We start from the raw sequence: 24,414 nt of genomic DNA, 5'->3' as shown, positions 1-24,414 counted from the left end.
TAGTGCTTTGGCTTATAAACATTTTAACAATCAATGCTTTAAAAAATAAAAAGCATCTCTAGAGCTATGATTCCATAAGGACTTTAAAGGTGATGGTTCTTTTTTTGGTGGTGTATTTACAAAAAAAGAAGCAAAAAATGAACAAAATTTATTAGCTTCAACTTTAGACAATTGTCCTAACACTTCTTATATTCATCACTCAGATAAGTTCACCCATTTTCTCACCATGCTACTATTTCTTTTCAATTAATATTAGAAACTGCTTTGTTTCTTCAGCTACTTGGATCGGAGCTTAATAATTTAACTTAACTGCTCTTAGAAATTAATTGCGAAAATAAATATAGCTTTTTAAGGATTCGTTATCTCAGCTAATTTTATTTTCTTACGTAATCTGCTGTTAAATGGATCTGCAACTTTTTGTTGCTTATAAAAGCCCAGTTAACGGTTCTTTCGCAGTTTGATTCGGTACTGCAATGGTGAAAGACTTTGATCGTCATTGTTTTTATTATGAGGGGTTTTTTTAACAATGACGTTTTCCCCTCCCCTCGGAAACAGCATGTGCAAGTTTCTGTAGCTTGGGAAATTCAGCTATAGGGCTTTAAGACATTTGTATGTTTGCATATCTGTATCTGTAAAGATAAATATTCATAATATGCCATATAAATGCACATACTCTTCCTGTTGTAAATGCCATTTCTAGTAGGAAATCCATTGCCTTTCACAACCGGTATGGTTTCCTTGGTATTCCCGCCTTGATTCAACCCTCCAAGCTCACCTTCTTACCTGTATATTATGGCAGTGGACTCCAATGTGACAGTTTCATTTTTTTGAATTAAGTTGTTTACACTAGATTTTACTACCTGTAGATGTGTGTACATGGGTGGATGAGGCTCAACAGATCTTTCGTCTTTCAGTCTTATAATCCATTCAAACAAAAAGAACAGTACTGCATGCTTTCAAATATATTCAAATATTAAATACTGTTGAAACCTTTAGCATGTCGTTCATCCTTACGCAAGTCTCACTCTAGCTGTTCATTCTTGTTTTGCTTGTTAGCCATGCTTCATGCATACCTGGCATCTACTGATTTTTTTCCTCTGCTCTTGTCCTTCTTTAAGGGTTCCTGACAGGGGGGCTGAGGCAAACTGCAATTCGGGCATCACGGTTGTTAGCCAGAAACTGTATTCATTAGCAAAAAATTGACATGTTCCCCGCTGGCCCTGGCATTCGATGAATGGTGCTGATCTGAAGTCTTCTAGGCAACTTCCAGGTGACATAAGGGACTGTCCACCACCCTGATCACCAGATCCGGTGTGCTGGAAAGAACAATGAAAGAACTTGATAACTGTGCATGAAAAAATTATGTTAATCTGTCTTTTTCTGACTTTATTTGCTTTTAACTGTGCTATTTTTGGTGCTCTTAAGTCAGAGTAAGCTTCCTTTGCTGGAGAAAACCTTAATTTGCTCTGTAATGAGTTAATCTCAAATGTCTAGAGCCAGCTGACTTATTTTTCTGGTATTTATCAAACTGAAGAGTACTCCAGGTTGATTCTAAACAATGCTGTTATCTGAACTTCTCCAAGTGTAACTAGAGGATGGCATTAAAAAGACCTGGGCCTCTAATTCTGAAAAGTGTGTCTTTGTACACGAAAATCCCATTGTTTATCAAAGACAAGCAAGCAAAATCTTTGTAATTTTAAGAGATGTGTAGCTTAAGGCTATGACTTTAGCGTATATAGCTACAGCCAAGTTCTGCAATTTGGAACTCGCCCTCATCTTGTTTCTTTTTGTGAATTTTCCTTTTTAATGTTTGCTAGACATTGGATAGTTTACTTTTCAGAGCTAAAAATCTTTGAACCTTTGGAATGCAAGAGCTGTATGAAAGAAAATTCTATAAATGATCCCGTGCCCAGACTCTTACCATCAAAAAAGAATATCCTATCCAAAGACTCCTCCAGTTCACTGGGCAGGGAGGAATTGACTGATCTTGGCTGTGAACTGCCACCGCTTGGGCCGGGGCCTCACATACAGCGCATCTGCTTATGTATGGTTGTATTTCTTCTTCAGAGAGTGGCATCATTGGTAAAGGAGCAGCACTTGACAACCAGTAAGACTTATCATTTCGGCTGGCGTAGTAACAAACTTGGTTGATATTACAGTAAGCAAAGGGCATGGTATTAAACACAGGAAGACAAGATCCTGCCAGACCTGAAAATAATAACAAATGATGAAAATTACTCCACTTTTTTCTAGGTAAGCTGAAAATAGTATTCTGGCCAATGTTGCTGCAAAATTATATATCTTAACAAGGAGTTACATTATTCACAGATCTTAAACCTCCCGGGCTCTTTACCAAAATCGCTAGTTATATTGAAAATGGAAAGTTTTTTTTACCAATAAGTATCTTCCTCTGACCAATAATATCTAATTGGGTCACAGTCCAGTTTTTAAAGATGATGTAGTTTGTCACCATGGGAAACAGTTACGATAACAAATTTCTCAGCTGTGCCAACGCTGAAAAATAAATTAGGCAAGAGGTGGTGGCTGGTTTAAAAGAAGATCAGCTATTTACAAACTCATTAGGAGCAATGAGAAACCAAATGCCGATGCGGATAAATAGAAAATTTTTGTAAAGTATGACAAGCCGTTGCTACCAGTGCATTGAGCTGAAATCTCAGCAGCTGTTCTCATCAGGCAGACATCAGTGGGAATCAAGAAGTGCCTAGTGCATACTTCAGCATACTTCAGAGGTGAAGTTCTTCCAGAACTGAATTTAGAACAGTTTCATGATGACCTATTTAGTTAACAATAATAATCACTGCATATATGTTCTGCCTTTAACTTTGCGTGTGATGTATTATTTCTTTAATGCCCCCAAACCCTAATGCCGCCTCTAAAGACATATGACATTTCTGTACAGAAGCCAGTTTTGTTTATCACTGATAATATTCCATTCCAGTACTAATAAAGCATCTGGAGTAGCCTGAGTAGGGAAAATGCCTGCAAAAAGAACACACTGGTCACAGGAAACAAGGACTTTATTTTCTTTGAATCTTATTTTCACTGCTGTTACAAGGCATTCTGTTACCAACTGGCTCTCCTGGGGAATGCCAAGCACACAATAGTGAAAACATTTCAAAACAGCACTGCTGTACTAAAAATATCTCTTTTTATTGCTCTTTTAAACACTTCTTTTTTTGTTCAGCTTATTAGGTCCTTGATCTTTTCTCCTGGGAGACTTCTATGCCTCTTGTATAACAAGTCAGCAAGAATTTAGGAAACTACTTCTGTGCAAATGGCTGCCAATCAGTTTCTCAGGCTGCAAGTCAGGCGGCTTATTTAGACAGCTAATTTTAGACAGAATTGTAGAAAAATGACCCAAGACACCAAAATGAGCTGTCTTTGAGAGAAATTTGGCTCTGTCTTTTCCAAAAAATGCTAGCTTCTGACTCTTAAAAGCACACAATTCTGGTGGACACAAGATGCATCATTTTATTTGTAAAGCTTATGTACACTATCCAACTGTAACCACCGAACTTAACCAGCTCTTTTTCCCAAGCTGTCTCTATAGTAAAAAGGAGCAGATCCTCCAGGGAGTTATTTCAGAGTGGCCAAATGAGATTCCTGATCTAGGAAAATCTCTCCAGTGAGTTCAAAGACAGCCTAAAATGACTAGTCAGGATGAGTGAGATAAACCACTCACCTCTCCAACTTCTATTCAAAATTACTTAGAGGTAGAAATACTTTTTTCATTCAATTGCGCAGCAGCAGATAGCCATTTTAAATAGGTCACATAATAGGGCAGCATAACCAAATTCATTATAATTGGTGTAAATTAGTTTTGAGTCTGTAGAAAATAAATAATTGATGATTCTCTAGTGTGCTCCATTTAACTTGTCTTTCATTGTACAGATCACACCATATCAGACCTTAACTGGAGAGGAATTAGGTACTACAACACGTACCAAGATCTTGATTATGAGCTTTCTCTTGTCCTTCCAGGTACAACAGACTATAGCCAGTCCATAATTTTGGCATCCCCTGTGGACAGAGTGGTTCTCTGTCCGACTGACTGTGAAGGACGAGCAAGAATCCACTTGCAGATCTAACATGGGGGCCTGGTGGTCCTGGGATACCGGTCTGGCCAGGTGGACCTTATACGTAGGAGAAAAGGTAAAATAAATTTACTTGTATGAACACATAGCTAGTGTGAACTTCTATCTTTTACTATATTTAAGTGTTTGGTGAGGTGTTCCTGACTGAATATAATACAACTTCACAGGTTGTCATGGGCAATAAAGACAGCAGTAGACTCGTGTTATCCTTCTTATGGGAGAGAAATGAACTAGATTGCCACTGAATGCTTGACAGTTGGCTTTACTATTGTGCCTCGGTCCTGTACTGTATGGATTAAGAAATGAACTGAGGTGGGCAATGATTTCCCAGACTTACTCACTGGGATGGCTTGTCTGGACTGAATTTGAATCTCTGCAGTAACAGTCGATGCCCTTTCCTCACATATGTATTAAACCATTAATTTATTAAACAGCAGTCACAGTTAAAATACAATTTTAATTACTCACAGACAGTTGCACCATTAGCCCTGACTCAGAAATGCATACCTATTGATATATGGTGTTTAAGCATGTGTGGTTAATTGCCTTTCTGGTTAATAATGGATGCTGAGATAAATTTTCTTCCGATAGGTCTTTCTATGTGTTATGAAATGATTCACAAATGTCACTATCAGTGCTTGAACTGAGAGGGGGAAAGAAGTGTTGTGGTATCTCAGTCTAGAGGCGGATGTATCCATGTGTGAATTGGGGGAGTAGAGAGAAAAGTTAGTCTATGCATTGTCTCACACATCTCTCACCCAAAAGTCATGTTCCGTTCTTACCCTGTGGCCCGGCGTATCCTTGCTCTCCTCTATTCCCCTGGTCACCTGGTGGTCCAGGTGCCCCAGGTAAGCCATCTTGACCTGGCAGGCCACATGACCCTTCTTCACCTTTTCTTCCTAGATAAATACAAAGTATGCACTTTCCCTTCATACGGCTGCATTTAAAAGTTATACATTTTCCAAACATAGGCAGCATGCAAAGGGCCAGTCGGCAGAACTGACGCCACCAAGAAATGACGCTTCAGGACAGAGAGGTGCAGAACTGCTCTCTGCTGGGAATTCTCTTCACAACTTGTTCACCTTGTGAGCACAGCAGTAGCTCAGAGGCACGACTTTAGTAACAGCAACTGCTGATAAGGTTTTATGTCCTCTCTACAGAACTTGTGTGATTTACAGTTGAAATCAAAGCACTAACAACCATTATCATGACAAGCCTCTTGCAGAATTGCCATCAGTATCTGTACCGTGTAATGAGTTATAATTCATCCTATGGCAGGCCTTCATCTTTTAGAACCCAATTCAGCAGAGTCTTTAAACATGTACTGAACTTCCTGTGAAGTAATGCATATATTGGAGTGCTTACAGAACAGGGAGGGACTGCAGGATTGGACTACATCCAGTGGCGAAGGGTAAAGACATTTTTAGGCTCCTGACGGCCTCGCCTTTTTATATTTCTCATATGTACATGCATTTTTATACATTAGCAGATAACAAGGTGTGGCCTCGTTACAGTGTGACCGTAAAAGATAGGTCTCATATGCAGGGCACAGACAGTGACGGTCCTGTTCACTGGCTGCTTTAAACATAATCTGAATTGAACGAAGTTACACTTGTCAGGTATTACTGCACTCAGCAGTGTTTTTCCTCTTTTGGTAAAAGATGAGCACTGGTAGTGGTACTCGGATGAGTATGTTTCTCTAGCACCACAGTTGTTTCTCATTTGTGGTGTCTGTTTCATTCCTTGCAAATTTTGCTATTTAACCTGCAGACTGAGTAATTCAAGGTTGTCTCACAACATTCAAAATTTCCCTATGTTACTTTTTACTAGATTCATTGAGAAAATTTAAACCAGTTGCAACAATTTAACAGCTTTCCAATGTTGGCTGCATAGTTATTTTGCCAAAGCTCAAGTACGCTGAAGTTTTAGTAATACACATTGCTTTTGCCAGTAAAACCTCCAGTTTGCCTTTCAAGCCGGGAGAAAATTGGAATTCTGCTATCTTAAGGAAAGGAAAAGCATTAGTAAGTGTTTCTTTCATAAAACCAGTGAGAGTATGTATCATTGTATCATCTGGTTTTACAGAAACTGTTTTAATGACATATATAATGGAAACACAGCAATTCAACCTCAGAAACACCTTTTAGTTGGTAAATCAATTAAGATATGTAAAACTAGATAGTTTGCTGAAAATTGCCTTGTGTTCACTTTCATGAGGGGAATGACTACTGCAGGGAATCTCCTAGGAGAAAAGCACGGATCTTCTCTCTGGAGACAGTGGATGTCCAGTGCAGTCATCACAGCAAACTTTGGTTTCCCAAGTAGGAAATATCTAAAATCACCTGAGGGATTCCACTACCTAAACTGAAGACACCACATTTAGACACAACTTAAACTGAAGACACTACATAGACATGCTATGCTATATTTCTATGAAGATGGCCACTCTGTTGGAATCATCAGTATCAGCATCACCCTTGTTTTCTTTTTATCTGTCAGAAGAATGTTTCAGTCTTTCACCACCTCTTTTTAAGATCTCTTTGGTCGGTTTTCTTTTGTGGTAACTTTTTTGTGTTCTAACAGATAAAAAGTGCCATTGTAGCCAGCTCTCTGACTTCAGTGTCCTTTTAGGACTTTGGTTAGCAGAACTTTGTGATTCATTATTGCTAAATTTTAAAGCATGTATATTTTTAGCATCCTCCAAATATAACCTGTCCAAATGATAGGAGTGGTTTGAGGCATTGCTTTTTCATTTGTTGGTAAAAAGGAAAAATACCATTTGAAGAACTCTTTTTCTCAGCAGTGCCTGATGCTTTTGCCCTTCCTCGCCTAGGTAAAGGGGATGCAGTGCAGGCAGGCTCAAGCGGCCTGGTTCAGCTATATTGATCCATCATCCTCAGCATTAACCAGCCCACTACTGTTTCTGGAGACTGTTTAAGAGGAAGAGACACAGTAGAACACAGAGGAGTAACACTGACACTCTGAGCCTTTTCAATTGGTTGTCTAAATGGCTAAAACGGACATCCAAGCTTTCAAAACACAAGCTTACCTTGGGGTCCAGGGTGGCCTATAGGCCCTGGTAATCCTACAGAGCCATCATCTCCTCTTTGCCCTGCTTCCCCAGGAGGCCCTGGGATTGCAGGGCATGAATCATCTATTTTTCCTGGTTCACCAGGGTCACCTGGAATGTGTAACAGGAGAGTAAATTAGACAGAAGATTGGTTAATAGCTCCCATGGGAAAAATCAACATAACTGTTAGCTGGTTTTGCTATTCAAGTGTATACTTTAAGTATTTTAAAATCTTGAATTATTGAGTCTTACTGCTTTTAATTTTACTCTTAGTCTTTTAGCACAGCATTTAACAGCATGGCAAGCATGTGTTAGCAAGTATATGCTAGCTGATATGTTTCAAATATTTGGTGTACAGTTTCTGTCTTAATATGCCCCAAACTGATTTAAGTTAAAGCCTAAAGTCTACCGAGCTTCAGTGCAAACACCTTAGCACATGTGAAGACGTACAGTACTTTGCCTATTCTGTAGCTGCAAAACCATCAAAAAGCAGGCCAAAGAAGCTAACCCACAATATCCATCTAGAAGAATTATAATAACAAAAAATAAAGAATGGCCACATTTTATGTATTGAAAGTTACTGGGAGCTATTGGCTATTTGCATTTTGGAACAAAATCAGAATCGGATCAATTTAGTCAGATTAAGAGTTCAGTGTTTGTAGTAATCCAGTGTTAGGATTCAAGCTTTTGCTAAGTTTTTGGTTAGAAAGCATCTTATGTGACAACAAAAAGCAAAATGATAATTTGAAACAAGTGTGTTTTACAAGTCTGACATCATAGCATGAGACTTCTCAATGTAGCACTATCATGATATTGGTCTGCTTGGAAGTGCTAGCTATTTATGTGAAAAATCTATTAGAACTATGTTGTTGTAGTGGTATCTACTATTCCTAGCAGCCAAGCCAAGAATACCTTCTAATAAGAGTGGAATGTATCTATGCAGAAGGAAGCCCACATGAAAAGAACACTAATCAACAGTCATGAACCTACCTATGAAACCTGAAGGATTTCAGGAAGGAAAGCAGATTGCGGCCATTGTGGTGCAGGTAGAAACAAGTTTCAGGCATGTAAATTAGAGTAAAGAATGGAATGAGAAGTGAAATCATTTACATGAGGTGACACTGGAAACAAATACATAGTTCAGAAATTTTTACACGTCAAATGAGAAATCAAGTTGGGTTTTTTTCTGAGATTGTTTAAATTGTCTGTATGCAAGTAAACGTTAGTAAGATTATATATGACAGAAAGATCACGGTTACAATTGAGTGACAATGAGCAACAGGTTCGTAAGTACCTGTGGGACCTCTAGGACCAGGTTTTCCTGGAAAACCTTGGTCTCCTGGTTGTCCTATAGCACCAGGTGGACCTTGTGGGCCATGGATTCCCATAGGACCTGGAAAGCAAGTAGTTGTGCAGTTACATGTGGTTGCATTCCAAGAAGGTGAACACATAAATAAGATGAAGTCTGGCTGCTTGAGTAACAAAAAATGCTTGGGACAGCTCAACTCTGTTGTCTCCCAGAAAGAAATGCACATTTTCCTCTTCTCTCCCTGGTCTTGAACCGAGTTAAAATTTATGACTTTTCTTTTTGTAGAGATTGGAAGGGATTGGTATAGACAGGACTTCTCCACAGTGTGGGGAAGAAGGAGAGTATCTAGATTCCTGTTTTCAAACTAAAAAATCTGTTGAAAGCCCAAAGCTATTGATACGGCACAGATGTGAGGCTCTGTGTTAGTTCAAACACATCTGCATCTTCCGTAGTTTCTCATGACCCCTGTAGAGAGGTCAACGTTTGCTTTATCTGGCAGACTCAAAAGTTTTACTGCCTCATTCTCAGGTTGGTAGGGGAGTCATCCAACAAGTTCTTGGAAGCAGTACATGTGAATCTGGCTCTACTCTGACCTTCTACCCCAGCCCTATGTTATCTGTAGGTAAAAAGGCAGAGCTACGAAATGTCCAGCCTACCTCTTCCGCCTGGCTCAGCCTCCAATGGCAATCCCCTGTGCACAAGGCTCACTTGCACAGGGCTAGGCATAAGTGCACACGCGAGTCAAAAACATCTCAGATCATACCCTTTGGGCCTCTTCTTCCTTGGTTCCCTGGAAGACCTCTGGCTCCTTGTTGCCCTCGCTGCCCAGGATTACCTGGTGCCCCTCGAATACCGGTATCACCTGGATCCCCTCGTACAAAGATAGTCTCTCCAGGAGGACCAGGATTCCCAGGCTGACCTATGGTAAAAGAACTTCATTCTTAATATATGCACAAAGCATAAACATCCAAAAATAGCCATGTTCCATTGGTTTTTTTGCTTTTGGGTTTTTTCCCTGGGACCTAGGACAGCCCTTGCATATTTTTGGAAATATCAGCATTAGCCTTTGTCCAAGGCATTGTAAGGAAGACAATAATAGGAATAGCTCCCAAAACTATGTAGATTCTGTGCAAGCAAAAGGTGGCAAGTTAATGTTACGTGCATTGAGACAGTTTCTCTGTATTTATTATAGCGTGGCTTACCCTTCCAATCTCCATCCCGTTTCCCAACAGGAAGGAAGTCTTCGTACTGGGTAAGGAAGGGTTCAGATAATACTTCATGTAAGGGATCATAACAACTTGAAAGAGCTCCATTTGAGGACCAGAATCTATAGGAATTGATTGGATCCCTTGGCAACCCCTGCTTGTAACAGAAGTGAGGTCTATATAAATGCTTACAAAAGGGTTGCCAGCTTTAGCTTTCCCAGGGCTGGATTTAGATTGGAAAGCTTTTTGTGGGTTTACTAACGACAGGCTTCCGGACAATGTGTTTTATCCTTCTTGCCAGGAAGAGAGGCCAGTAATCTTATTTCTATTTGCTTCTGTGGAAATCGAGATACGTTGTAGCAGCAGACCTTGTACAGAATTACCATACAGGCCAGAAAACTGAATCTGGAGATCTCTATTTTATCTTTGCTCTTGTGATCTATCCAGTGTTCAATTCTCTGTGTATTCGCTGAGGTATTCATTGGTTTCTTTGTTTCCTGTGCACTTTTATACATTGTTCCACAGATGGAAACCCAGTGACTCCTAGTAGCCTCAGGGGCTTTTTACATGATCAAATTTGGTATTTTTGGTTTTAATACCTCTGATGCCATCTAAGCCAGGTGGTCCTTGATCACCTGGAGGACCAGGAGAAGCACTATCAGGAGATCTTCCCATAGGTCCAGTAGGTCCAACAGGTCCTCTTCTACCTAAGGGATCACATTTTACAAAAAAAAAAAGAAAGAAAAAAAATCTGAGGTTTTTTTATGTTATAGAAATAAGTTACTAACTAAAAGATAGCTGACATGTGAAGTCATGGAGGTAATGTATGCTCTTACTTGTATACTGAACATACCAGTGATTAGGCTAATGAAGACATCGTGTAGAAGTAAAAATATTTGTTATCTTTTTAAATTTTTTAATTCTTGCCATAAAATCTACTTAAACTAAAGAGTGCATCATCACACATTGGCATATTGCCACAAATAGCCGCCTTCTCCTGAATTCTAACAATGGGAGAAATGGTAAAAATGTAAGACGAGTGGGGATTATGAAATCATTCTGCCTGGGACAGGATAAGTATTCACAGATTGTTCCTAGCAAAAGTGAGTTCAGCCGTTTCCTAAAAACCTCAATGAACAAGATGAGCTTACTAGTCTTAAATGTATTTTTTTTCCTAATTTTCCCGATAAAAAAAATCCTAATCTGGATTTTTGCAAAATAAGATGTTAGTGCCCTTACATGTGACAGGCTGGAAGGATTAGGGGTTACAATCCTCTGCATAACACTTTTGAATAGTCGCAGCTTGTTAGCACGTGTTGCACTTTGTTGCCTTCTCTTTTTCACAAAAAACCAAATCTAGTTTCTTCAGTCTTGTTTTCGACCCCATCCTTCCATTTACTCTCTAGGGAGTTCTCCCTAATTTGTCAAAGCTGGACATACCATGGGAGGCCTTGCCCATCCTATGTCAAGCAGCATTAATACATCTTAGAATTAAACTTTTTCTCTTTTTTCCTCAACAGCACCATTCTGTTGACATTCACAAACTAGTAACTGAATTGAGAAAAATGACTGCGTCTTCATCGTAGAATAATTCACGTCACCAGAATTCACCTCCGCTATTTTTCTTCTGTGTGTTATGTGACACTGTGGCAAGGTTTGGTAAAGCTAATGTCACTTCTGATCACAGAATTGCTGAGGCCTGAATGGGCCTCTGGAGACTTCCTAGTCCAACCCTCTCCTCAAAGCAGGGTCAGCTACAGCAGGTTGCCTAAGACTCTGTCCAGCTAGGTTTTGAGTATCTCCAAGGACAGACACTTCATAACTTCTCGGGGCAACCTGTTCCTGCATTCAATTATCCTCACAGCAAAAACAAAACTTTTCCTTATATTTAAGTAGAATTTCCTGTATGTCAGTTTGTGCCCATTGCCTCTTGCCCTGTCACTGGATACCACTATGAAGAATCTTGTCTCCATGTCCTTCCCATCAGCTGCTTATACACATTGATAAAATCCCCCCTGAGCCTTCTCTTCTGGAGGCTAAACAATTCCCGCTCCCTCAGCCTCTCCTCATATGACAGATGCTCCAATCTCTTAACCTTCTTAGTGGCCTTTCCTCAAGCATTTGCTTTTTCCTATTTCTATGCAATTCCTGTATCACCAAGGCTCTTAAATATTATCATAGCAATCTTGTGATACAGTTCCATCTTGCATTTACATCAGAATAGTTGACAGATTTACTATATTTCTGTGACTACCAGATCTCCTGCACTCTTTTTCTTCAGGAATTTCTTCCCAAGAGGCAGCTCCACCTAGCAGTTCCCTGAGTCTGTCCAAGTCCATCATTTTCTGTTCTCATTCTTTCCTCTCCTGTAACATAATAAACAAGAAATACTAGGGTCTCTGTATCTACTCAGGAAACATCGTCATGTTATTGCAACAGAAATGTTTTTAAGGAGGGAATCTTCTGGGTATGTATTAATGTTCATATTAACTAGGGGAAGAGCCTGTATGAGCTTCATTTCAACTCTGCAGGGCACCACTAAGGAGAAAACCCTTTCTTACCTGGGAATCCTGGGAATCCCCTTTCTCCAGGGGGGCCTGGAATAGAAATACCAGGCCATCCAGGTTCACCTCTGTCTCCTTTTGGTCCAAGTTCTCCCGAGTATCCTGGGGGCCCTGTTTCACTTTGACCTTTATAGGAAAACAATTATGTACATAAAGCTTACAGTGAGTACAAATACAGATGTGCAGAATAGAAATACCAGCTGCAGATGTTCCTCCTTGCAAGGGTTGCCTAGTGCTATTTTTCTGGTTCTCTCCTGGAAGCTGGATAGAGTTTTGTTGAATCTGGCCCTAATTCATCTCTTTCAAAGAAAGTCATCTCTTTGCTTTTTTTCTTCGGGGGTTATTTTATATGGTGTCATTATTGTCTGTAACTTGAAATGTAAACTGATTGCACGGTCCTAAATTTAGTTTTCTATCAGCATAAATTTGTAATCTCTAGATAGATGGTGAGCACTGTTTTTTAATACTGCTTCAAAAGCACCTTTTGAAAGTTGCAAATAGATCAGTGTGAGTGAAATCCAGGTTCCTCTTAAGTTTGTGGCACAATCCCATAGACTTTAATGGGGCTGGGATTTCATAAGTCTCCTTTTAATTTGTTAGTTTTATCTTTTACATATAAAAAACCTGAAGACTTGGCTCTACTTTGAATCATCTGCACTGAACATTTTCATTTTATAAACAGCCTTGAAAGGTTCCAACAAAACTATTTGAGTAATGGAAGTTTTAAAGTTTTCCCCACAAATAACTGCAGGTGAGTCATTAGGCATACTTCAGATTCTGTTTGAAAGTTTAGTCTGAGCCTTAATGATATCTTCTGGGCAAGGCAAATATCAAAATAACGTGCATCATTCCTTGCACATTCAGTCATTTAAGAGACGACTTTCTGTTCCACATAGCTATTTCCCTCCTTTACCTGGAGCTCCTGCAGAACCTTTTTGACCTTTTAGTCCATCCAAGCCATCCAGTCCGGGCAGTCCAGGAAGACCTGAGAGGTATTACAGGCATGACTGGGTACCACAATAATCCTTTAAAGTCACAATTAAAAATTATGCCTTTTTTTTTCTGACAACACATTCTGGCTCAGGATAGGGTATTTGCTGAATTTGAGTCTTATTGGCAACTGAAGACATGATCACATTGCACCTGAGTGCAGTCTTTTGGGAAAGGAAAACATGAGAAATCTGAAAATAGCAATCATAATGCAGTTTCACATCAAAGCAATCAGAAAACACACCTTTTAATCCTTTAGGTATTTCTATACTGCAGCTAGCAGCAGGAAGCTCAGTATGGGCTAATTTACTCTATAGAGAACCTTGTGTCTGTGGCTAGACTACTATTGCTACATGTGATCAACTAGTCCAAAGTTAGCTGCGTTATCACTACATGACCACGTGACTGGGATGCAGGCACTACCTAAAATAACTGTAAAGCTGGAACTTCTTCACAGCTTCTGTTGCAAAGGTAAGGGCGATTTAACCTAGCTGCACTAGAAAGAAGCTAAATGTTCACCTGGCTTCTTTTCCCTGGTCCTGCAGATTTCACACAGAAAACCGTGCTTTTTTGCATCACACTATTACAAAAATTCTTTAAACTGGACAGCACAAAGTCTTTGAAGACAACAACAAATCTGTAATTGAGACTTATGCTGACATGTGATAGTATAAAGCAGCTTTATCACTAGTTATGTTCACTAGATGACCAGATCACGGGGGAAGTGTTCACAGTAGTCAGATATAACGTTTGCTTTATAATCTGTGCTTTTTTGAAAATTGCTAAAACACAATAAGTAAAAACACAGATGGCATTTTTTTATCCATTTTTTAAAAATTTGAACTAATCTGAGATTGTGTTTGTTTGCAGTGGAGTGTAAAAGTATCTCCATGTCATTAGCACTTCATAGTTTCCTAAGTTGTATAGATGAAGCATCAAATGTGAAGACATACATACACTTATTAAATGCAGACAGCAGCCTGTCACCTCACGATAGGAACAAATCTGGCAAAACTGATGGGTCATTTGGTGACAGGTTTCAAAGAGGTTTCAGACAGATGAATAGACTTAGGATGCTTGCTGTTCCAGAGAGGGACAGATTAGAGTGGACACTGATCATCAAGAAGTAGAACAACACTGTCAGTGCCTATTCCTGTCTCTTTTCCACCTTTGCTGCTTAACTCTGCCTAATTTCCTTCCCCATCAGTTCCTCTCCCTGCCATGTGGGATTCCCAGTCCAGTTGCAGTGGCTTTTTTTCCACAAGTCTGAATTATCTTTCTGTCTGTCTCCTTTTCCCTGTTCAGCTACTTCCTGGCATAGAAGATGTAGGTTCTCTGTTTCAGTTCCTGTGCTTGATCCCAGCATATCCTGCAGCCCACAAATCTGCTGTATATCCAGAGCATGAATCATGGGAGAATTTATTGCTCTACTTAAGCACATATAAATGGATATATTTTTTTAAAGTTTATAAGCTGGTCAAATTTGGCAGGGACAAATTGCTGTAGGGACAGCAACACAAATGCCCTTCATCTACTGCTTCACCTGCCAAATTTAAAGGTCCCTAGTTCACAGATGGGTCATCTGAGAAAGGAAAAATAAAAGGCCACTAAAGTTCTCTAACAGACACACCAAAAATAATCCCATAGCTTTGTTCTCAGAAACAGTTGAATTATTTTAGTTAAAATTTAACAAAGGAATGAAAAGAAAGGAAAAAAAAAATCCAGCCTGTAGCAAACACAGGTCTGGAAAAATTTTAAATCCAGAAGATTGTTTGAAAACCTGCAAGACATTGATAATATACTCTCTATGTAATCCCCTCTATAGTACAGGATACTAGTAATCCAACCTGTAATATCTTCTATGCACTTAATTAACTGCTCTTTAACTTTTCATGACATTCTAAGTTTCAGTCCTGCTTTCTGTAGCCTGCTTGTGCTCTCAGCATGTTCCCATTTTCAAATTTATGTAAGAGTTGCATGCCAATTTGGGGAATTTAACAGGGGTATTTTAAAATTACTATGAACTCCTAACTATTTTTGACACCCAGGTCACCATTTAGAACTTTTTTGATCTTTAGCCCATTCAGTCAAGATTGATGGCTTGGTTTACTGGCTTTCCAGGGAATTTCTGACACATTTGCCAACAATCCATTATAATATCACCACTTGTAATTCGAGATTTTTGGATTGCTATAGTCCCATATTTCTAGGTACAGCTGAATTGGCTGACCTATGTATGAACCACTGTTTCTGTATTTTACAGCCCAATTCAGCTTCTACTCACACAAGTAATTCTGCTGATGTTCTTAATATTACTTGCTTCATCACCGATTACTCACACAAGTAAGGCTTGCCAGACTAAGCCCTTAACTAGTAAAACTATCTCTGTAATAAAGAAAATGTGATTATGCTTTGGTAGATGCTGTTTAACTGATTTTTTTTTTAAAATCTAGAAGTTCTTCAGGCACAAGACGTTTAATGTAAATGAGAAGCAATTAGACTAACAAGGCCGTGTACTTAGCTATAAACAGCCAATTAACTATTTCATTTCTAATGCTAGCAACAATATTTGTTGAAAATAGTGTTAAGATCTATATTCTCCAACTGGAATACAAATTCTATTCAGTTTTCTTTAGTGGGTATAATTTCAAAGGTGTTAACCTTCTTTTCAACTGTGCTGGCAATATATAGAATCCTAAGGCTTAGCAGGCAACTTGGTCTCTAATTAATTGCCATTTGGAACTGAACTTTCCCTCTGCAGCATGTGTGTTAATTCGTTACACTTCCTGTGCAGGACGTGGGATAACTTCTGCAAAATATAGAAAAGAAGTGTCTTCCCATTTATGACAAGAAGGAAAGAGTCCATCTGCTACTAATAAGTTTTCAGCAGAAGAATGCCTTTTTTTCTTTTTTTGACCCCTCTCAATTTAGACATCCCTGTCACTGCAGATCTCTGCCTTTGTTGCAGCAAATATTGTTTGCAACAATGAAATGCTCTCTTGCAGATTATGCAAGAGCAAGGACTCTGTCATGACAGTTTAAATCAGCACAACTTATTTACTGCAAGCAATCATAAATGGTTTCAATTTTTCATTTAAATTTTCAGTAGGTTACAAGAAACCGTCTAAATTTTTCCTTAGGCTGAATTTGAAAAAGTGAATTTATTGTCCTCTCTAACCATTTATCATAGCCCCAAGTGTTACTTTACTGTGATTTCTGTATATGGGTCGCTAATATTATTCTTCCTGTCCAGGAACTGGTTATGAAGCACGCTGTAACAGAGAGAGGATACGAAGTATATAGTTGATTACCTTTCTTTATGAAGTATTAATGTAACTTACAATTTCAATATATCATTCTGAGTATAGTAAAAGTTAATAATGTTCTCCAATAAAAACAACTGCATAGATGAACTGCTGTTCAATCTAAACATAACAATTATTGAGAGAAGTGTAAATTAGGATTTGGAGGAAACATTTCCATCTTAAATCCACCAAAAATCAGGTTTTGGAGACAACAAAACCACAACAAAACCAACAACAAAAACCAATCCAAGTTATCTTATCACAATTTGTTAAAACAAATTTGTAAGACAAAACTGTCCATAGCAGTCTGCTGGTTTTGTAGAGTAACAGTGGCACTCCATGGTGAAAAGAGAGAACACAGCATAATTGAAGCGTGAAACATCTGAATTGCTGCAAACTCCTTTTTCTTTCCTTAACTTCTGCTATCAGTTACATCAGCTGAGCCAGAATCTGTTTCTACCTTCTTCGTTATTCATTCTAGATTGTAGCCCAATTTTCTGAGGGAGCATTTATGCTACTTTTCAAAGGTGATGGGAACTGGCTTAATTCTTCTAGTACTTTAAGAGAATACAGAATCAAAATCATGCTCACAGTTAGGCCTTTTCCATTTTCACTACTAAAACGGTATTTATGTCTGGTGCTCTTACATTACCAGTAGAACTGTACTGTATGCTGTTTACCTTTTCTGCCTTGGGATCCAGCTAATCCTTGCAATCCTGGAGGTCCCAAAATTCCATGTTTCCCTTTTTCTCCAGGTTCTCCTGGCAATCCCTGAGGACCTGTAGCTCCTGAAAGTGGGGGAAAAAAAAAAATCTGTAAATATGCAAATTTATTAAACCGTTGGGGTTTTTTGTCATGCTATGCAGCACACTGCATTAATCAGAAGTACCTGAAAGTGTACGGGAATGTATGAAGAACTGACAGATTTTGCTCTCTGAGACTCTGAGCACACTATTGCTGCTGTCTATAGGTACTGAAATAGCTTTCAGTACATGCCTTGATATGATCTCTGATTTCTCTAGCCTCCTCCGCAAAGGTGCCTCCTCAGTTGTGTTCTCCTGTTTCATATCTCTTTTGAGCTGTTACATGGAACTATTTTTTAAACTTTGGCATTACCTGGAAATCCAGGTATTCCTGGGTATCCAGGGTCCCCCTTGGATCCTGGTCTTCCAGGTTGCCCTTGGATACCTGGTGAACCCTTCTCTCCTGGGAATCCACAGAGTCCTTAAAGAAAAAAAAAACATCTAGCATTTATTTGTTTAAAGTTTCCCATTCTTCATCTCATGCTAAGTTTAAAAATGTAAAAGTTCCGTAAGGGGTTTCTTGACTAGAAAAATAATTTTATTCAAATACTTCAGATCCTTGCATCTATTTATTAGCAATGAATTACACTGATCTCTCTGGTGATATCTGAAAGAGCAGAAATGTCTAGCAAGATATAGCCAAGCCAGGTTTTATTCTGGTAAGTATTGGTATGTTCATCGATGCTGTACTAGACAACAGTAGATTCTACCTCCTATGTTCATGCTAGCCATATTGCACATTGTGGTGCCTCTCCAGTCCCTGGGTTTATAACTATAGAAAACACCGCTCAATATGCACAGGAAGCAGAGCTCCCTCTCTGCTAACAAAACTTAGAGAAAATAAGTTCTTAAGTCCAATTCTTTCTTCAGTCAGACAGAGGTACCTGGTAATCCTGGATCTCCGGCAGGCCCTTTTCGACCATATGCACCAAGCAGAGGAGTTGGGTCACCTCTCCTGCCTGTTGAGGTACAATGACTTTAATTTCATACAAGTATCCTTTTCATCCACAAAACCAAAGCTGGGCAATTTTGTAAGGTCAGATAATTTACTTATAGATATTAACAGCTATAAAAGGGACTGAGAGAACACAGAATGAAAAATGCTTTGGCACGTGCAAATTATCTGCCAGCTCAGCTTGTCTTGAAGTACTAACTCAGTCTGTGTTTAGTATGACTCCTGGCAGTATTCATGTAAATTTCTCATAATGAAAAAAACCAAAAACAAAACCAAAAATTATGGGAACTTTCCCAATACTGAAAATGAAAGATATTGCATAAATTTCCTATAACCCTTTATTAAACAAAGAGAACTCCTTACATAGGTTTGTGAGAATGTGCAAAATCAATAGTACAGCATGAGTCTATTTACTCAGTAAAGACCTTTTATGGACTAGCTGGTGACTTCAAACCAGCACACCTTCTTCTTCCTGTCTGTGCTGAAATTCCTGTTTATCGCAGAATCAATAATTCCAACCAATTTTGCCTTACATTGTCTGTACAAATGTCTGACCTCTCCTACCTATTCATGCTGTCTCCAGCTTCATTGTCTGATTTTGCTGTGAAGAGTTAAGAGGAAATATCAAGTTCAAGTGTTGCTAGAAATCCCTTGCCATAGCAATCCCCACCTTTACTGGCTATTTCCTGCTTTAGTTTTAAGGATAACTTTTCCAGTAAATTTGTTTTCAATACATGCCCTAAAACTTCTCTTTATGTTGAGTATTGTTCTTTACTTTTTTTTTTTTTTTTTGGTGGGAATATTCCCTGGCTGAGAAGGTCTTGAATTTTTGAAGAAACGGAACTGAGAGAAGAATTTCTCCCATTCCCTTAATGCTTTTTTCCAGGCAATGATTTGTTACTTATTAGTAATGAAATTCTGCTCCAAGGAAATTTGGAATATGATGGATGACACCACTTTGTACTTCTCTGAAATATTTTTTAAAATCTAAGTATTATAGATATTTTTTTCAGAGTAATCTCTACCTATGCAAAAAAACAACATGCAAAACTTCATCTTTTCAACTGAATAATTTTGCATGCATGGGTATGAACTCTGCCTGATTTGTTACGCTACCCTTTCAGAAGGTCCAAAAATTCAAAAATCATAGCCTAGAAAGCACTGGAAAATAAAGTGATATAAAAGAAGTTATAAATCGTGTTGGAATATTTCAAAAATTCTGCATATCTGCATAGTACCATAGCTTAATACCATAAATGACTGCATTTTCTTTTATTTGATTTGACAAATTTTACAGATCCGTAAGAGTGGATTTTTACATGTGTTTTATGGACTTTTTAAACTCTATGAAATTTGACACAAATTTATCTTCTAAATTAGTAAGATCTACTTTAAAATGAACAAACTGTTAAAGAATATACTGAAATGCAAATTTTGCCTTCAGGTAAGTCAGACTTGTTTCTAATGACACTTGTGCTTTAATTATTTTCACTTATGTCCTGTTTTCCCTTTTCTAATGAGTATTCCCCATCTATGAGAGCATATACATCCTAATAATATTGCTCTTTTCAAAAGCATGTCTATGTAAACTCATTACCTTTAGATCCTTTTGGGCCAGTGAGTCCTGGATTTCCAGGGATTCCTGGTAAGCCAAAGTCACCCTGATTTTTTTAAGAACAAAATAAAAATGTTTGACACGATATGTGTAGCAGGAATGATCTATAAGAGCATTTGGTTCTCTTACACTGGTAAATGGACCAGCAATCAATATGAGTAGCAAAACTGTATCTTAAGCTCAACAGAAAAGCATGCTGTCTTTGTTACATGTCCAACAGTGACCACTAACACTTCCAAAAAACTGTAGATTAGACTTGCTAATCATTTTGAATTTGTGCTTTTATAGTTTATGCTAATTCTTGGCTTGAACAGCTTAAATTCCCCACAGATGGCTTGAGTGATTTAAAAGGTACCATAAAAATGTACCAAATATTGTTGTATGTTACCCAAAATTTACTATAAACATTAACCAGAAACATGCTGTGATGTAACAGTAAAAATGTAAGGATTTCTCTATTTTTTCCTTTTGAATAATGACCTATAATCAGCAAAACACAGATTATCTCTTCAAAGAAATATAATAGAAGACAAGCCAAGCAAAGATATACCCCTTTACCAAAAAAACAACTGTACTTTATGCTTCATGCAATCTCACTGCCTGTCTACCTAGCATACAAGCCAGTGAAGAATTTTACCTTATATCCATATGTGATATATGTGTGGTTTTGTATATTTGTTCTTGAGCAATATTGCTTGCCTGGGTTCTGTTTGGTGCAAGTTGTTGGTATGAGCACAGAAGACTTGATTTGTCTTGTCTACTGGCTTGGCTGCTCCACATAGCAAGATACGAAGAAGCAGTTATATATTAATTTCATACTTGTGCTGCTGCTATGTTATGATCTCTGCAGTAAGCGATATGTCAATCTGTTCTCAGGAATAATGTTAGACTTGATTGTGCATCCATTTTTTGCCCCTCTAATTAGTGCAGTGTAGCCTGGACTTCCACCAAGTGGCAATATAATAAAATCACAACATGCAGCTAGGAGAGAGGGGAGAGGCCCTTTGTTGACTCTGACTACAGTTCCTGCTAAAATGTAATCAAAGCATTGAAGTGTTGCATTAAGGAATTTACCTTTCCTATTACACTGACAGTCTCTTCTCGGGGAAACATCTAATGGGTATGTACAATAGAAGTACCCTTCATCATACTTCTTGGAGGCAGGAGATAACTGCAAAGTCCCGGACATTTCACTACCATTTTGTTTACCTGGTCACCTGGTTGTCCTTGAAAACCCGTAATTCCTTTAAAGCCCTTTGGTCCTGGAAAACCCCGTGATCCTGGAAAGCCCATCAGTCCAGTGTCACCATGGTCACCTGGCAGTCCTGGGACACCATTTTTCCCTGGAAATCCTGGGGTGCCTCTGAAACCAGTATTGCCTTTTTCACCTGAAGTTAATTGCAGAATGAGATAATAACCACTATAGTCAAGCCATTATTTGACACTTATTTTGAGTATGGCTATGCTTTCACACTTCTTGTATCGCCTTAGTAATTGTCCAAAGAAACTAGCCTGCTAGTTTAAGAATCTATAAACACAATAAGGTTGCTGGATGTTACTGCAGCTATGAGTCCAAACCTGTGAAAAACACCAGTGATTTATATCAGATGAATGTTGTGTGTATGCAGGGCTTTATTTTATGAACTTACCTCTTTCACCTCTAAATCCGTTCTCACCAGGAAACCCTGGTTCCCCCTTTTGTCCTTTCTCAAGACGGATGTTAACATAGCCACTGTCTCCTGGAGGCCCTCTTTCACCTTTGAACCAAACATATGGAATGTAAGTAAATCCTCATGAGTGATGTGTCCTGAAAATTAATTTTAGTGAAGACTTCCCTAACAGCGAAAGCCTTCAAATACTAATGCAGTTCTCAGTTGCTTCAGCAGGCTCACTGTTAACAGAATTTATTATCCTTCTCTTGCTTTTTAGTTAATTCAGTAGTAACCCAGGTGGTGTTAAATCAGAATTATTCCCTGCTTGTCTGGAATATGAAAGATGGCAATTGTATTGTTCACTCCATAGTGTACTGTCTGTGATTGCACCTTGGAGATGCTTATTCTCTTTCCTATATTAATATTTATTTCCTGTATGCTTTACATAGATTGAAGAATACAGACAATATGACAGAAAACTTGAAAAATATAAAGTTTCAGATGTGTACAGGACAAAATTCAAGGTTTGTCTGAATAAGTGATCTTACTCTGATTTAGTGGTAAATGCATCTATTGATCTGAGTGGAATTAATTTTTCTTTAGTCATTTTTCATTGTGCATTCGTGAGATAACTGGATTTAGTATCTCTGAAAACAGAAGTGAATATACCCTTATAACAAGAAGAAAAAGTAAATATATTCCTAACACTGTAGTAACAAAACTAAACATAGCAGTAACATAACTACAGAGTGAAGTGGATTTTTACAAACCTTTTCTTCCCATATCCCCACATTCTCCACTGGGCCCAGGTGGACCCATTTTTCCTTCTTCACCTTTTACACCGGAGATTCCCATTGGGCCTTGTGTTCCTGGGAGTCCTGGGAATCCTTGGGGTCCTTGAATCCCTTTGCTTCCTGGTAATATTAAATGCTTTATTTACATATTCAGTCTGCTATGCTGTTGTTGTCATATTCTAAGGAAGAGTATAAAGCGAAAGGCAGGATGTTTAGAAGGACTCGTTAAGAAATCAGCAAAGCTAGAGAACCAATACTTGGAGCATGGCTTCATACCAAGATCAAACTTGTCTTGAAATCCAGATTGCCTTGAAGCAAACATCATCTCCCTCCCTGCTGCCACACCCTGGAGATTTAGGCTACACTCACTACTAAAGCAGTTATCCCCAACACATCTTAAAGTGGGTTAAAGTATAGCCTAAGACACCACCAGATTTTTGCATGTGGCTACTGGAAATCATGACTCCTACTGTCCAGATGACAGAGGAAAACAGGATTTTGCTATAGCTACTCAGAACTTTTGCCTATTAGCCAGTGATGGCTTGGGACCAAAGTCACATTTTTTATACTTATTAGACATAATGCGAAGCTATTTCTCCACTTACTCATGGAATCATAGAACAGAATCACAGAATCGTTTAGGTTGGAAAAGACCTTTAAGATCATCAAGTCCAACCATTAACCTAGCACTGCCAAGTCCACCATTAAACCATGTCCTCGAGCACCACGTCTACATGTCTTTTAAATACCTCCAGGAATGGGGACTCAACCACTTCCCTGGGCAGCCTGGTCCATTGCTTGACAACCCTTTCGGTTAAGAAATTTTTCCTAATATCCAAGCTAAACCTCCCCTGGCGCAACTTGAGGCCATTTCCTCTTGTCCCATCACTTGTTACTTGGCAGAAGAGACCGACCCCCACCTCGCTACAGCCTCCTTTCAGGTAGCTGTAGAGAGCAACAAGGTCTCCCCTCAGCCTCCTCTTCTCCAGACTAAACAACCCCAGCTCCCTCAGCCGCTCCTCCTAAGACTTGTGCTCTAGACCCTGCACCAGCTTCATTGACCTTCTTTGGACACGCTCCAGCACCTCGATGTCCTTGAAGTGAGGGGCCCAAAACTGAACACAGTACTCGAGGTGTGGCCTCACCAGTGCTGAGTATAGGCAGACAATCACTCCCCTAGTCCTGCTGGCCATACTATTTCTGATACAAGCCAGGATGCCATTGGCCTTCCTGGCCACCTGAGCACACGGCTGGCTCATATTCAGCCGGCTGTCGACCAACACCCCCAGGTCCTTTTCCACCAGGCAGCTCTCCAGCCACTCCTCCGCAAGCCTGTAGCATTGCATGGGGTTGTTGTGACCCAAGTGCAGGACCCAGCACTGAGCCTTGTGGAACCTCATACAGTTGGCCTCATCCCATCAATCCAGCCTGTCCAGGTCCCTCTGTAGGGCCTTCCTACCCTCCAGCAGATGGACACTTCCACCCAACTTGGTGTCATCTGCAAACTTACTGAGGGTGCACTCGATCCCCTCATCCAGATCATTGATAAAGACATTAAACTGGACTGGCTCCAATACCCCCGGCAAACACCACTTGTGACCGGCCACCAGCTGGATTTAACTCCATTCACCACAACTCTTTGGGCCCAGCCATCCAGCCAGTTTTCTACCCAGCGAAGAGTACACCCGTCCAAGCCATGAGCAGCCAGCTTCTCCAGGAGAATGCTGTGGGCTTTACTAAAGTCCAGGTAGACAACATCCACAGCCTTTCCCTCATCCACTAAGCAGGTCGCCTTGTCCTAGGAGATCAGGTAAGTCAAGCAGCCTTTCATAAACACATGCTGACTGGGCCTGATCCCCTGGTTGTCCTGTACATGCCACATGATGGCACTCAGGATGATCTGCTCCATAACCTTCCCCAGCACCGAGGTCAGGCTGACAGGGCTGTAGCTCCCCAGATCCTCCTTCTGGCCCTTCTTGTAGATAGGCATCACATTTGCTAACCTCCAGTCGACCGGGACCTCCCTGGTTAGCCAGG

General features: G+C 39.4%; 1 protein-coding gene across 1 annotated transcript in view; it reads right to left on the bottom strand.

Annotated features, from left to right (window-relative positions):
• Positions 1 to 1,052: 1,052 nt before the first annotated feature.
• COL4A4 (collagen type IV alpha 4 chain) overlaps positions 1,053 to 24,414 on the bottom strand; it is a gene marked incomplete at both ends in the record, with an annotated part of 70,289 nt that continues 46,927 nt past the window's right edge. The window contains 17 exons of the mRNA XM_082319154.1: positions 1,053 to 1,316; positions 1,922 to 2,208; positions 3,966 to 4,154; positions 4,898 to 5,014; positions 7,165 to 7,296; positions 8,480 to 8,578; positions 9,258 to 9,413; positions 10,299 to 10,406; positions 12,261 to 12,389; positions 13,177 to 13,248; positions 17,239 to 17,346; positions 17,675 to 17,782; positions 18,246 to 18,320; positions 19,914 to 19,977; positions 21,141 to 21,319; positions 21,581 to 21,688; positions 22,354 to 22,497. Of these exons, the coding sequence (XP_082175280.1) occupies positions 1,053 to 1,316; positions 1,922 to 2,208; positions 3,966 to 4,154; positions 4,898 to 5,014; positions 7,165 to 7,296; positions 8,480 to 8,578; positions 9,258 to 9,413; positions 10,299 to 10,406; positions 12,261 to 12,389; positions 13,177 to 13,248; positions 17,239 to 17,346; positions 17,675 to 17,782; positions 18,246 to 18,320; positions 19,914 to 19,977; positions 21,141 to 21,319; positions 21,581 to 21,688; positions 22,354 to 22,497 (2,339 nt within the window). The remainder of the gene's footprint in view (positions 1,317 to 1,921; positions 2,209 to 3,965; positions 4,155 to 4,897; positions 5,015 to 7,164; positions 7,297 to 8,479; positions 8,579 to 9,257; positions 9,414 to 10,298; positions 10,407 to 12,260; positions 12,390 to 13,176; positions 13,249 to 17,238; positions 17,347 to 17,674; positions 17,783 to 18,245; positions 18,321 to 19,913; positions 19,978 to 21,140; positions 21,320 to 21,580; positions 21,689 to 22,353; positions 22,498 to 24,414) is intronic.

This window comes from Platalea leucorodia (assembly GCF_965183815.1).
Source record: "Platalea leucorodia genome assembly, chromosome: 8".
Lineage (NCBI taxonomy): Eukaryota > Metazoa > Chordata > Aves > Pelecaniformes > Threskiornithidae > Platalea > Platalea leucorodia.
The sequence above is the reverse complement of the archived record's forward strand: the minus strand, read 5'-3'. Positions and strand labels throughout refer to the sequence as shown.